The sequence below is a fragment of the Mesocricetus auratus genome, unplaced genomic scaffold (assembly GCF_017639785.1).
Source record: "Mesocricetus auratus isolate SY011 unplaced genomic scaffold, BCM_Maur_2.0 Super-Scaffold_100007, whole genome shotgun sequence".
Classification (NCBI taxonomy): domain Eukaryota; kingdom Metazoa; phylum Chordata; class Mammalia; order Rodentia; family Cricetidae; genus Mesocricetus; species Mesocricetus auratus.
In genome coordinates, this window is record NW_024429191.1 from 40,583,779 (window position 1) to 40,597,654 (window position 13,876).

At 51.8% G+C, this 13,876-nt stretch overlaps 2 protein-coding genes across 7 annotated transcripts; one reads left to right on the top strand and one right to left on the bottom strand.

Moving 5' to 3' along the window:
• Positions 1-4,240: 4,240 nt before the first annotated feature.
• Mfap4 (microfibril associated protein 4) lies at positions 4,241-7,318 on the top strand. Of its 2 annotated transcripts, XM_005067653.4 has the most exons (6): positions 4,296-4,357; positions 4,587-4,668; positions 4,871-5,025; positions 5,642-5,738; positions 5,811-5,993; positions 6,359-7,318. In XM_005067653.4, the coding sequence occupies exons 1-6, from the start codon at positions 4,352-4,354 to the stop codon at positions 6,604-6,606; spliced, it is 771 nt and encodes a 256-aa protein (XP_005067710.1). In that variant the 5' UTR covers positions 4,296-4,351; the 3' UTR covers positions 6,607-7,318. The 2 variants fall into 2 exon arrangements, with proteins under 2 accessions (XP_021081471.1, XP_005067710.1); XM_021225812.2 differs by having other exon boundaries at positions 4,241-4,357; positions 5,642-5,993.
• Positions 7,319-7,429: 111 nt separating this feature from the next.
• Mapk7 (mitogen-activated protein kinase 7) lies at positions 7,430-13,165 on the bottom strand. 5 transcript variants are annotated; one of them, XM_013111804.3, is made up of 7 exons: positions 12,978-13,165; positions 12,549-12,796; positions 11,830-11,995; positions 9,200-10,278; positions 8,441-9,096; positions 7,987-8,120; positions 7,430-7,879 (listed from the first exon to the last, which is right to left on the bottom strand). In XM_013111804.3, the coding sequence occupies exons 2-7, from the start codon at positions 12,778-12,780 to the stop codon at positions 7,726-7,728; spliced, it is 2,421 nt and encodes an 806-aa protein (XP_012967258.1). In that variant the 5' UTR covers positions 12,781-12,796; positions 12,978-13,165; the 3' UTR covers positions 7,430-7,725. The 5 variants fall into 5 exon arrangements, with proteins under 5 accessions (XP_012967258.1, XP_021081468.1, XP_012967259.1 ...); XM_021225809.2 differs by having other exon boundaries at positions 12,549-12,855; XM_013111805.3 differs by lacking the exon at positions 12,978-13,165 and having other exon boundaries at positions 11,830-12,065; positions 12,549-12,732.
• Positions 13,166-13,876: the final 711 nt, after the last annotated feature.

Consider the following 13,876-nt stretch of genomic DNA (forward strand, 5'->3'; position numbering starts at 1 on the left):
GTGGATTCCAGCCATTGACTGATTGGAATTGTGTTTTGCTTTGCTTTGATTGTGACTGTACCCTGATTATCCCCTCGTGAATTAAGAAAGTATCTTACTGGAGCCTATAATTGAGAGACTTTGAATTTTAAAAGACTGTTTGGATTTTAAAAGAGATTGTCTTTATTAAGAGAACTGAAATTTTAATATTTGAATTTGTAAAGACTGTAGGCTTTTAGAGGTATTTATGTTTTTAATGTGAGATCTTGGGGATGAATAAGAAAGGAAGGATTGTGGCTTAATAGTGATGCTTTTATGTGTCAAGATGACAAGGGGTCAACTCTTTTGGCTGGTTTTGTGTCAACTTGACACAAGCTAGAATCATCAGAGAAGAAGCCTCAGTTGAGGAAATGCTTCCATGAGATCCAGTTGTAAGAAAGGCATTTTCTCATTTAGTGATCAGTGGGGGAGGGCCCAGCCCATTGTGGGTGATGCCATCTCTGGGTGATCCCGAGTTCTACAAGAAGCAGGGTGAGCAACCAGAGGAAGCATACCAATAAATGGCACCCCCATGGTCTCTGCATCAGCTCCTGCCTACAGGTTCCAGCCCTGCCTGAGTTCCTCCAATGACAAACTATAACCTAGAAATGTAAGCCAAATGAACCCTTTCCTCCCCAACTTGCTTTTTGGTCTTGGTGTTTTGACTCAGCAGTTGGAACCCTAACTAAAATACCTTCTGAAACTGAAAACAAGCCCCCAATCAAATGTTTTCTATTATAATTTGTGTTGGCCATGGTGTTTCATCACACAATAGTAACCTAACTAAAACACACATTAAGCAGATCACAAAATGTCCGCTCATTATTCAGCCTTTGATGAACTGGAGGGAATTTTTTGACATTTCTTTTTTATTTTGTTTTTAATTGAGATGCGTAGTGACTCACTTTATTTTTTTATTATTTTGATGTGTATGGGTGTTTTGCCTGCATGTATGTTTGTATTCCCTGTGTGTGCCTGGTACCCACGGAGGCCAGAGATAGTATCAGATTCCATGGGACTGGAGTTATAGACAGTTGGGAGCAGGGAACTGACGTATCCTCTAGAAGATCGGCCAGTGCTACTAACCACTGAGTTATCACTCCAGTCCCATTTCACGTTTTTTGTTTTTGTAGACAGGGTTAAACAGTCATAGCTCTCCTGGAACTCTCTAGACCAGGCTGGCCTCGAATTCACAGAGATCTGCCTGCCTCTGTCACTGTTCTCCGGGGCTGGGATTAAAGGCCTGAACCACCATGCTCAACTTCATTTCATGTTTTTACTTTAATATTTTTTATCAGTTGAAAGTTTCATACACTCATACCATATATATTGACCATGCCTACCCACTACTACGTAACTCCCACTCTCCCTAGGGTGCCCCTGTCTGTCTCCCAACTTCCTGTCTAATTTTCTCTCTCTTTTTTAAGCTGTCATTAGTAATTAGAGTCCAATTAGTGCTGCACATATGTGCATGAGCTTGGGACTGTCTACTGTGGCATGTGAGCCTGCCAGTGACTGGGTAATTCTTCAGAGGAGGTTAAATTAATTCCTTATCCTAAATCCTTAGCATTTGTTTGGAAGGACACCTGCCAGCAGAGTGCCGGCCTGGACACCACCATTTTACATTATCATCAGAAAAAAAACCTACACTGATTCAATAAAAATAATACTTTTGGTCACTCGTTTCCTTATTTCTGCTCCTACATTAGTTATATTCTCAAAATTCTCTTGCTTAACTTTGGACATGTTATGTTTGTTGTAATGACGTTCCCCCTCCCCATTATTTTCCTTTTTGTACCTTTGTGCTAGTATTTGCCAGAGGAAGGGGTTAGGCTTAGATACAGCTGTGTTACAGGAACAATCCAGAGGCTTATTAAACTGGATGAAGGTTTCTTTCTCTTCCACATAAGGTTTAGGGCAGGACAGTGCAGGACTGGCCTCCACCCACTCCACAGAGCAGGAAGGGACTGTGCTTCTATTGGTCTCCCCCATCTGCCCCCACCCCATGAGGCCTCATTCCCATGTCCATGGTAGCAGCTGGGTCTCCAGGCATCACCTTCAGAGAAGCAAAAGGAAAAATGAAGGTCCATCTATCCTCCTTTTGCATCATATTGGCCAAAATTCAGACATGTGACCTCACCCAGCCACAAGGGAATCTGGACAATGAGCCAGCTAAAAATCTGGGACTAATGTAAGAATGATTAGCATGGGGTGGCCAACTCTGTCTTCCACAGACAAGGGTGAAAACTGTTGAATACGACCCACTCATCTGAGAGCAATCACACTGTTTATGATGATGATGAGCTAATAATCTGGGCTAAACCATTACTGCAGTCCACCAGATAGTGTTCACGGGAGGCCACTGGTTCAGCTTCAGCTCCTGCACTGAGTCTGACTTCAGTTAACTGCAGGCGGCTCTGAAACCAATCACTCAACTAAGCTGTAACCAATTAAGCGGTCTCTGCACACACTTGTTTCCTATAAGCGATGTCAGATCCTATTATTCCTGGGAGTTGTCTGACACTGCCTTGGACTGCCCAGTTCACAAATCACTTTTGTTTTATGTTGCTTTGTTCTATTTTGTTTATAATCGCTCGAATAAACGTGAGTTTAATTAGGTTAAGATTTCTCTCTTTTGACAAGTAGGTATGAGCACTGTTCCTGGTACTTGTTGTGTGGTACTTGAACCCTTACACCTCCAAGGAGATAGGATCATCTTCATTCCACAGAGGAAGAAACTGGGGCACAGAGGAATCTGCCTAAGTTAGGCCAACTTCACAGATGGTGGCATGTGGGTTTCAACTCTGGCAGCTAGCTCTGGAACCCCCACGGCTCAACACAACTAGACATAGGTTTCTAACCAGCAGCCACACACCATGTCAAGGAGGCCCAGTGGGGTCTGTCCTGGGTCAAGAGAGGATCTATGCCAGAGATATCTCTTTGCTCTGGACATCTCACATGCTTACCTGTTTGTGTCTTTCTAGGCATAAGTGACATTTGTGGTTCATTGGCCAAAACACGTTGGCCATTCCAGGGGCTGACTTTGTATCCCTGGCAGCCAACATATTGTATAACACATAGTAGGTGCTTTGTGAGTATATGTATGGGCTTTGTGATGGGAGCTGAGTGTGCAGAAATGGGAGATAGGGGCTTTGCCCACCAGCACTCATGGGAAGAAAAAAGACTGGTGGGCACAGGGAACAATCCAGGCAAAGGCCCTGGAACCGGCTAGCCAGAAGTCTGGGTAGCTAGACATAGTTTAAGAGTCTCAAGCAGCAAGGAACATGGTCTTGAAGGGAGGCTGAGACACACTGATAATTCCTTTCAAGTCTCAGGGGGAAATGTTGGCCTCAGCTCGGAGGCCATGGAGAGCTACAGGAAGCTTAACCGAGAGAACACAGACCTGGGACAACTCTTGCAGAGGACGGAAGGAGAGAAAAACAGAAGCAGGAGAGGCTGGGTGGTAAGGATGGCAGGAGGGACACAGAAACCAGGCATGCTGGGACAAGGGAAGCAGCGTTCAGTCAGGACAGAAAAGGAGTTGTGAGAGCAGATGGGGTTGGAAGGGAGGAGGGGCGGGACAAAGAAACAAAAGCAATCCAGATGGGTCAGGGAACTGTGGGAGAAAGAAGGGTGGAGGTATAGACACCCAGCAGGGGAGGGGGCCAGGAAGGAGTTGGAGAGAGCCCTGGCTCCAGTCGAGGCAGACAGAACTGTTGGCCGCCTGTAGTTTTGTGCTCATGACTCAGAAATGTCCCAGGCTTGCCAAAAGACTGCCTGGCCCCTGCTGGCCCCTGCTGGCCCCTGCTGGCCCTGTCTCCTACCAGGCCAGGCGGCTCCCACATCAGGAGCTTTGGGTCTGCCTACCCTACCTAGCCTTCCCAAGTAAGGACCCCTCTCTCGAGCCCATGGACACCTCCACCCCCTACCCTCCCCCAAATGGCTGATAAAACACTAGACAGGAATGGGCAAGAAGCAGACATCTGCAGAGGGCCTGTCAGAAAGCAGGGGGTGGGCAGAGGCCAGCTGGGATTGCCAAGGGGCCCACAGTCCAAGAGGGAGGGAGGCCGAATGGGGTCCAGGGAGCAGTTGCAGCTGGTAAGGAGTTAACGTCTGGTCCACACTGCTTCTCTGACAGGCCTAATGAGACCCAGGTGGTCGCCTGGCCCCTGACAGTGTAAGCTGATGCTGGGGGTTGGTTATTGGGGCTGGGGGGGGCATTCTGCAGTTCCAGGGGCGGGGCTGGGTCTGTGGGCTCAGACCCAACACATAACTGTGGGCGGTTGCAGTCTGGGGCCCCAGACAGCCTGCCTCTCTGAACTGAGCTGACAGCATGAAGGTACTGGCCTGGGAGATCAAGACCTTCTGTGGAGACAAGCCACTTGCCAGAGAGGGGATAGAGAAGCATAGGGGGGAATCTCTTGAAACCTAAGCTCTGGGGATACTGAGCCTCTCCCAGATAGTGGGTAAGGGAAAGGAAGACAGATGGCAGGGGTTCAGGCAGTGGGAGCCCTGGGAGGAGTCTGACCCATGCTGGGGGCTACACTCAGCCTGTTTCCCACCACCAGGCTCTCCCAGCTCTGCCGCTGCTGCTGCTCCTGCTCTCTATACCTCCCTGCTCCCCACAGGTCTCCGCGATCCGGGGAGATGGTAAGTAGCCCCCATTCACATGAGGTCATTGTAAGCCAGGCTCTGCAGGACTGTTTCCTTCTCCACAAATTGGCAGGTGGCCCCTAGAGAAATCTCCAGATCTCGCATGACAGGGTCCCTTAGTCCTGGGGAAAAACTGGGGTACTGAGGTGTCCTTTATACCTTAGTCTTTCTCCTTCTGTTCCCACATTGTCCGTCTCAGCTCTGGAGAAGTCCTGCCTTCAGCAACCCCTAGACTGTGATGATATCTACGCTCAGGGCTATCAGGCAGATGGTGTGTACCTCATCTACCCCTCTGGTCCCAGTGTACCAGTGCCTGTCTTTTGTGACATGACAACTGAGGGTGGCAAATGGACGGTGAGTAGGCAAAAGGGCCTCAGGCCAGATGTGGTCCAGGCAGCTGCATGACTCTTTGAGTGTCACTTCTGCAAACTGAGCTCATCTTTATAGGGACTGGACCCAGGGCTGCTAACACTTACACACACTTGAGGGCTAGTGCATGCTGTCCTCACAGTGGTCCTATTAATTAGGTGCCTTTTCTAAATGCGCAACTGCAGGCCCAGAGAAGTAGCGTTGTTTGTCTTGGGTCACACAGTACCAGAGCTCACAGCCAGGTATTCTAGACCCCCCCACACCTGGCTCCCTTTCATCACACAGTGCTGGGATGGAATCCAGAGCCTCTACGCTAGGTTGGTGCTTTGCCACTAAGCTATGTCCCCAGCTCCCAATCCCCCTTAATCTTTTCCCCTCCCTGTCTCTCAGTGGACAAGAAGTCAGGTAGGTACCCCCTTTTCAGCAGCAGATGTTCAATAAGATGCCTGGAGCCAGTGTGTGTTTTGTTTAGCAACTCTCCAATACTCACTCTAATCCTTAACAAGCTGGCTCAGCAGAGTCAGGCCTGGGGGGGGGGCAGGGCAGGGTCCCTGAGGGTACTGAACCTCCATCATCTAGTCTTTCATCCTCTTGCTTCTAGGTTTTCCAGAAAAGATTTAACGGCTCAGTGAGTTTCTTCCGGGGCTGGAACGACTACAAGCTGGGCTTTGGCCGTGCTGACGGGGAGTACTGGCTGGGTAAGGTGGGGCCACAGGGTAGGGGCTGCCCCTCAGTTAAGTTTTTGCTAACCAGCCGCTACCCATCCCTAGGGCTGCAGAACCTGCACCTTCTGACACTGAAGCAGAAGTATGAGTTGCGAGTGGACTTGGAAGACTTTGAGAACAACACAGCCTATGCCAAGTATGTTGACTTCTCCATCTCCCCCAACGCCGTCAGTGCTGAGGAGGATGGCTATACTCTCTACGTGGCTGGCTTCGAGGATGGTGGGGCAGGTACCTCTATCAGCTTCTTCAGAGGCAGTGGCAGCAGGGGAGTGGGGGAGCAATAACATAGGACTGGCCCTGCCCCACTGGCTCCTTAAGGCTCCTCCTTCAACCCTTTTGGACTTGGAAGAGCCACAGCTCTCTCCAGACTAACTCCAGCCACCTGAACCCTGGCCCTAGGGAAGAGCCACACTGGCCCTGCTCCAGAACAGCTGTTTCTCTTTGTGGCTCAGGGAGAGTGCCTCCATCCCCATAGGATGCCACACGGTGCTGTCCTGTCCCCCAGTGTCACTCATCAACTGCTGTCACTTAGACAGACAGCCCAAGGCTCTGCTCCTGGCCTCAGTAATTCTATCCCTTCTCCCTCCTGCCAGGTGACTCACTGTCCTACCACAGCGGCCAGAAGTTCTCTACCTTCGACAGAGATCAGGACCTCTTCGTGCAGAACTGTGCAGCCCTCTCCTCAGGGGCCTTCTGGTTCAGAAGCTGCCATTTTGCCAATCTCAACGGCTTCTACCTGGGTGGTTCCCACCTCTCCTATGCCAACGGCATCAACTGGGCCCAGTGGAAAGGCTTCTACTACTCCCTCAAGCGCACTGAGATGAAAATTCGTCGGGCCTGAGGAGCTGGCTCAGGCAGGCCCCATCTCTCCCCTAGAGCCCCTAAGTTTCCATGATATACCCACAAGACACTGCTTCTGCTGCTTTCTGAGCACCAGCAATACCCTGGAAAATCCCTGTCCCATGTCCAGGCCCTATTGCTTTCCTAAGGTCAGGCTGTCAGCAGACCAATAGGCCTTTCTGTGGCCCAGCCATCCCAGCCTGGATCTCCCTGCACCCTGTAAAAACCCAAGTTGCTTCTACTCCTTCCCGACAGCTGAAAGCCAGAAGCTACCTTCTAGCTGCCAGCTTTTGCATTCCACATTAGCCAATTCCCTTATTGCAGACTCATCTGTTTGGGGCTACCCTAGACAGAGTAGTGCAACAACTATGGAATTTGCCAGCCACCTCATGCATAGCCACTGTCACACCCCAGCACTCCCACCCAGAATACTCCCCACCCTTGATCTCCCCCTCACCTACTCATTCCCTTATAGTGAGCACCATGGAGCCCAACTCCACCTGCCTTCACTAGTTATTCAAAGTTCAATGCCAAAACAATATTCACCACGGCTACTACTCATCAGCCCTGAAGTAGCCACCAGCGAGATAGGCATGTTAACGAGGTTCCTTACCTCCCCCAGGGATTGTCATGAAAGGCAGCAGGGAACAATCTGTGGGGAGGGAAGAGGGTGGGAAGTGGAGATCTCAATAAACCTTTAGGATTTGATGGAATGGCTTTGTGGACAAACCTTTACTTGGCCCCAAATAATATGGGCACCTGGCTCTTCCTTATACGCCTACTGCTGGTGGTCTTACCAACTCCAGAAATGACACACAATCAGCTTAAAGGAAACCTTATATTTCACAGACTTCATTTTGATGGCAAAACAAATGCATATTACAACAATAAAAATACAATACTGGAGAAGACTTCTCAGGGGGAGTAGAGTCTCCCAATCCTGCTATGGCTCGGTGGTGGCTCAGGTGGCTGCTTAAGGCTGAAAGGTGGGTCTGAGATGAACCTGCAGAGTAACTCAAGCTGAGCCTCACCTGCCAGTGCCAAGGCTACAGGCCTCTGGATTGCATCCCTGGACCTTGAATCTGGGTCTATCCTGGCAGCAAGGCACAAGCTGTGGGTTTCAGGGCTCCTGGAGGTCAGGCAGGTCAGCCAGCAGCATTGGGGAGTCCATCTGGATCTCACGCTGCAGAGACTCGATGTCAGCGGGGTTCATGCCATGGCCCTCAAGCCAGTCAGCCAGGAGGGAGGCTGAGAGTGAAGCTGAGTCTGCCTGGCTGCAAGAAAAAGGAATTGGGATGGGTATTGTCAGCCTGGGCAGCTGGGCAGCCATCCAAGGACCCTGCCATAGCCCCATTCCAGGAGTTCAGTCCAACTGTCTTACCCATCCTGTGGCCCATCAGCCACACCCATATCGAAAGATTGGTTTAAGAATTCCTCTAGGTCAAAGCCAACACCGTAGCCAGCCCCACTGCCCTTTGGAGTGCCTGAGAACACAGGAGGCAGGGGGTCCTCCACCTGCAGGGACAATAACAGGTTACAACATAGGTGTCAGGAAGGACACATTAAGGTCAGCAGGACACAGTGTGCTATTACCACTCTGACCAATATCCCAGAACATGAACACTATCTCAAAATCATCAAGTACTAGTACAAGTGGGGCTATCTCTATGCCACTTTCCAGAGTCTACCTCCTAACAACCTCTTCACTGTGAGCAAGGGGGCAGGCTCAAAGAGTTAAAGCTCCCTTTATTGCTTCATTCCATCCAACATGGACAACCCAAACCCACCTTCCAGGACCCAGATCAAGGTACCTAGGCCTTTGTCTCTCTTCTCACCTGAGACTTGGACAGTTGCTGGGTCACCAGGTTGACATCAGGCGACTCTGATGTAGAAGGCTGAGGGGGCCCCCCAGGATCTGGAGGTGGTGGACCAGATGGGAAGTAAGGCAGAACTTCTGGGGCACTGGAGCCAGGCAACCCACTAGTTGGCACAAGTGACTGAGAGGCCAGAAGGCTAGTGGAAGGGGCAGCTTGGAGTTGGGCAGGGATAGGTCCAGGAGGGCCAGAAGGCTGGGGAGCAGGGCCTGGGGGTGGGCAAACAGGCTGGGAAGCAGGACCAGGAATAGAGCCTGCAGGCTGTAGAGAAGGACCAGCAGACTGAGATACAGGGCCAGTGGGAGGACTGGTGGGTTGGGCAGGTGATGGGGCTGGGGCTGGAGTTGGAGTTGGGGCAGGAGGCCGAGCCATGCGAGTCCACCGCTCTAGCAGGCTTCGGTCATTGTCACTAAGCACCAGTCCAGCCAGGGGGTCAGTAGAGGGCCCCCCCAAGGCACCAGCCCCCCTCTCCTTGCGTTCCCGCTCTTGTCGTCGCTTCTCCCGCTCCTTGGCTCTCTCTTGTCGCCTCCTCCGCTTCTCTTCTCGCTCTCGCTGGCGTTCCTGAGCTGTCACGGGCTTTCGAGGTTCAGGTGCCTCCAAGGGTGCACTGGGGCCATCTGCAGGCAGTTGGACAAGGGAAAGGTAAGGGCTTACAACTCTGTCCAAGAGTCCTTGTCTACCACTCCACCACCCAGCCAGCTGCTAGACCCACAAAAGCACCTCTGAGCCGGCTCCTCAGGGACTTGAGCAGGGCAGCTTTGAGGGCTGCTTTGGTGTTGTCAGAGATGGCACCTTCTCTTTTTGGTGGGGCAAGCTCACTGGCTGGGGGCGCAGGCTGCAGAGTCAGATCAACAGTGTCAGGTGCAGGGCCAGAGCATGGTGGTGGTGCTGGAGGAGGTGACTCCATGGCACAGTCTCCACTTGGAGCCCAGGGACTGGGCATCTCAACATCTGGACACACAGGCTCACTAGCCACAGGCTGCAGAGAAGGCTGGAAGCGGATTTGTTGGCGGATGCCCTCCCGTCGTGCATGGAAGTCCTCGATCTCAGCCACAATGGCTTCCTTAATGCGCTCCCTGGTAAGGGCTTCACGATCAAAAGCAAAGTCAAAAGGTGGGGCACAATCAGGCTCATCATCAGGGTCATGGTACTTAGCCAGGAAGGGGTGACGAAGGGCGGCAGCAGCTGAAATCCGGGCACTGGGTTCAAATCGCAACATGCGGCCCAGCAGTGAGAGGGCCTGGCGGTCAGCACCTGGGTATACTGTCTCCCAGGGCACAGGCTGCCGTGGTGGCAGGCTCTGGATATAGGCCCGCACCCTTTCAGCCCCCACAGCCTGAATCACAGCTGGTGATGGGGTTCCCAACACCATCATGATCAGCTGTAACTGGTGCACATAGTTTTTGCCCGGGAAGAGTTGTCGCCGAGCCAGCATCTCACCAAAGATGCAGCCCACAGACCAGAGGTCAATAGCCTGTGTGTACTCATGCAAGGAAAGCATGAGTTCAGGGGCACGGTACCAGCGAGTAGCCACATACTCAGTCATGAAGTACTGGTGTTCAGCAGGGGAGGTACACAGGCCACGGGCCATTCCAAAGTCTCCAATCTTGAGCTCACAGTTCTCGTTCACCAAAAGGTTAGAGGGTTTAAGGTCACGGTGGATGACCTGAGCAGAGTGCATATACTTGAGGCCCCGAAGCAGCTGGTACAAGAAGTATCGAACATGCTCCAGTGTTAGCGGCTGTGAGGAGTGGATGATCTGGTGCAGGTCGCTCTCCATGAGGTCCAGTACCACATAGCTGGAAATGGTGACAGAGGTGTCAGCTGGCCTACTCATACTACAGGGACAAGCCCTATCCTCATTAGTCCTCCTCCCAATTCTAGAGATTATGGCCTTACACTGAAACCCCAAAGCAGATGATATAAAAGAATAGCACCAGGTTCTACATTTTTCTATGTCATAAAAAGCTTAAAAGTTTTTTTAAAAATTATGTGTATGTTTCTCTGCATGTATACACATGTACTACATAAATGTGCCCAATGCCCGCAGAGGCCAGAAGAGGGAGTCTGATCCCTGGAAACTACAGTAACAAATATCTGTGATTTCCATGCAGACATTAGGAACTGAACCCAGGTCCTCTGCAAGAGCAGCAGGTGCTCTTAACCACTGAACCGTTTTTTCAGCCACAACTTTACCACAACTTTTTGACAGATCATTTTCTCCATGGGCCTAATTTCCCGGTTAGATTTCTTTTTTTAAAAAAGGTGTTCAATTATACCAGGCTTGACCAGTACAGTTAATTTTGGAGCAAACTCTATTGTTTGCCAGCAGTTATGGAAAAGCTGTGATGAAATTGTGAGATCATGTCAATTTTCTATTTCTTTTTTTTTTTTTTTTTTTTTTTTTTTTTGGTTTTTACGAGACAGGGTTTCTCTGTATTGTTTCGGAGGCTATCGGTCCAGCCCAGCCTCGAACTCACAAAGATCCGCCTGCCTCTGCCTCCCGAGTGCTGGGATTAAAGGCCCGGCTCAATTTTCTATTTTTAAGAAAGTATTTTGTGCCAGGTGGTGGCGGCCCACACCTTTAATTCCAGCACTTGGGAAGCAGAGGCAGGCAGATCTCAGTGAGTTCAAGGCCAACCTGGTCTACAGAGCTAGTTCCAGGATAGCCAGAGCTGTTACACAGAGAAACCCTGTCTCAAAAGAAAAAAAAAGTATTTTGTTACCAATTAGTTATGTCTGTCATAAGAATAGGAAGGTGCCATGACACTACAAAGTCCTATGTCTGCTATTTTATAAAATTTGGGCCTATTCTGTTTCTTTCACTCTCCTGTTGTTGTCTGGGTCTTTTGTGATAGGGTCTCATGTAGTCCAAGCTAGCCTTAAACTTACTATATAGGCAAAATTAGCATGCCCAAATAAAGAAATATAACCCCCCCCTTTTCTTGTTCCAATACAGAAGAGTCCATCTAAAACCTCAAAGATGTGGCCCAGGCAGTAGTGGTGCACATCTTTAATCCCAGCACTCGGGAGACAGAGGCAGGTGAGTTTGAGTAAGTTCCAGGATAACAAGGGTTACACAGAGAAACCCTGTCTTGAAAAACAAACAACAAAAATCCCTCAAAGATGCTCATCATTCTACTGCTGAGCTGCATCCCTAGCCCGTGTACTCTTCTTGAAAAACAAGAACTGTCACTACCAATGTTCTACAGGAACACTGGTCCTGGACTCATGGGACTTTTCCCAGCCTGTCTCACATTAGGTTCAGATGCCCTTCCAGAACTTCAGCATTATTGGCCCTGGGCTTCTACACTGGCCCCAACAGTGTCTCCTTCCTCCCCACTCCTTACACAGATTTGAACTCTCCATAGGGCACAGTGGGCCTCAGGATGTCCTTGATGGCGATGATATTGTCGTGTTTGAAGTGTTTGAGGATCTTCAGTTCCCTGAGGGTCCGTTTGGCATTGGTCACCACGTCGAAAGCATTGGGTATCTTCTTGATGGCCACCTGCTGGCCTGGAGGGCATGGGAAAGGCACATACCAGAGAGTACCTTGAAGCAGCTGCAGGCCCCTTTCAGCACTGCTCTAGAACCCAAGTAACAACAGGTACGTTCCTATGATGTGCAAGACCCCGTGTGTAACACCCACTCCACTTTAATTTCACAACTACCTCATGAGGGGTACTAACAGCTCACATACAGAGGAGACACAGATAGTTAGCAGTGGTCTTGACTGTACTACCTGAGCTCACTCTCCCTCCCAGATCGTCCCCATTCCATCACCAAGCCATTGTGTCAATCTCTGGCTCTGAAAGTTATCTTTTTGGACCTCAAGGAGCACCTCTCTATTCTGGCTCACAGGGATCTCATTTTCCTAAGGAGAAAGTATAGTCTGACGGGGAGAAACAGGGCCCCGGAGAAGGGTACCTAACGGGGAGCTGGCACCTAGTCAGTAAGTGGTGAGTGGAACCAGAATGCCCGGCGCAGCTGATCCTCCTGGGACCGTGCGGGTTCCTCACCGCCTCTGGAAAGCAGTCCACACATGCTGAGTCTCAGGAAGCCAGCTCACCCGTGAGGCGGCGGCGCGCCGAGGACACCACCCCATAGGCCCCATTGCCTATGGTCTCGATGATCTCGTACTCGTCCCCCACGTCAAAGGTCACGTCGAAGGAGCGGGCTTTGAGCAGGGCCAGGTTCTTGGCCACGACAGAGGTCGTCGTGTGGCCAGGTTCTGCCTTCACCCGCCCAGGGGGTTCCCCAGAGCCGTCTTCGCCGTCCTCCTCCTTCAGCGGTTCGGCCATGGTGTGTGTGGAGACGCTGGTGAGGAGACCGCCCTGAGGGCCTCAGTTTCCCCGCTGTGGGCTAGGAGGCAGACCCTGCGCAGCAGGCGAAAGGAGGCGGCGAACCCTGTGTCCCGAGAGTAGGGGCTCAAGGGGGCGCGGCGCGGCCCCGGAAGAAAGGGAGGGGCGGGGCCCGGGGCTCCCCGGACCGCACTCACCGACCCGCCGGCACCTCGCCGCCACGCCTCCTCGGGGACTTGGGGTTCCCAGGTGTTGCCAACGCAGCGACGAGCGTCCCTCTGGCCTCGGTCACTTAACAAGGACCGCAGCTACCTCCTCTGCCTTGTGCGCACCGGGCCAGACCACCCCGTCGGCCACCCCAGGACCACGCTCCTCTAGTCCCTGGCCAATCATTGAGCGGTCCTGTGGACGTTCCCACCCCTTCATTTTACTCTATCCAATCAAAATCCACAGGACGGGAAAGCCGCGCCCTGGTCTCTCACGCACGCGCGCGCGCGTTCCCAGCTGTCCAGCTCGCGGCGGGAGCCGCCCAAGGGGTGATGCGCGCACCTCAGGGATGCGCGCGCAGCCCCGCAACACTGACGCATGCGTGCTAGCAGCCTCTGGAGCTGGGAGAAATTGGGCAAAGCACCACTACGCTTGCCTGCATATCACGGTCTACGGGCTCCAAGGGCCCGAAAGGGTGGAGTTACGGGGGGGGGAGGGGCTGTTACCTAGACAACAGGCTCCGCACCCCTCCCTTTCCTTTCGGCTCCTCTTGTTACCCTCGTCTCCTAAGGGATTTGCGTCGCACTCTTTTGGTGCCGGAAGTTCTGGACGCCTGGTCCCGGAGTAGTGGCCACAGAGACCCAAGTCCTCCGGATTCTAGAGCGTCCCTGGCCTGGATGCGCACGCCCTCTGGACCGCGACAGAGCCAACACTCTATCGTTCATTTCCTCGCCATCCCGCTACGGTCATCCGGAGAAGGCAAAAGTGAGCGCTGTTAACCCGAGAGGCAGCTCGGGTGGTGCCCACTCCAAAGAGGTCTGGGTTTCTCAATGAGACGAGAAAAGTGTGGAGGGAGAAACTGGGATGAAACTAAGTAAAGTCTGAGTAC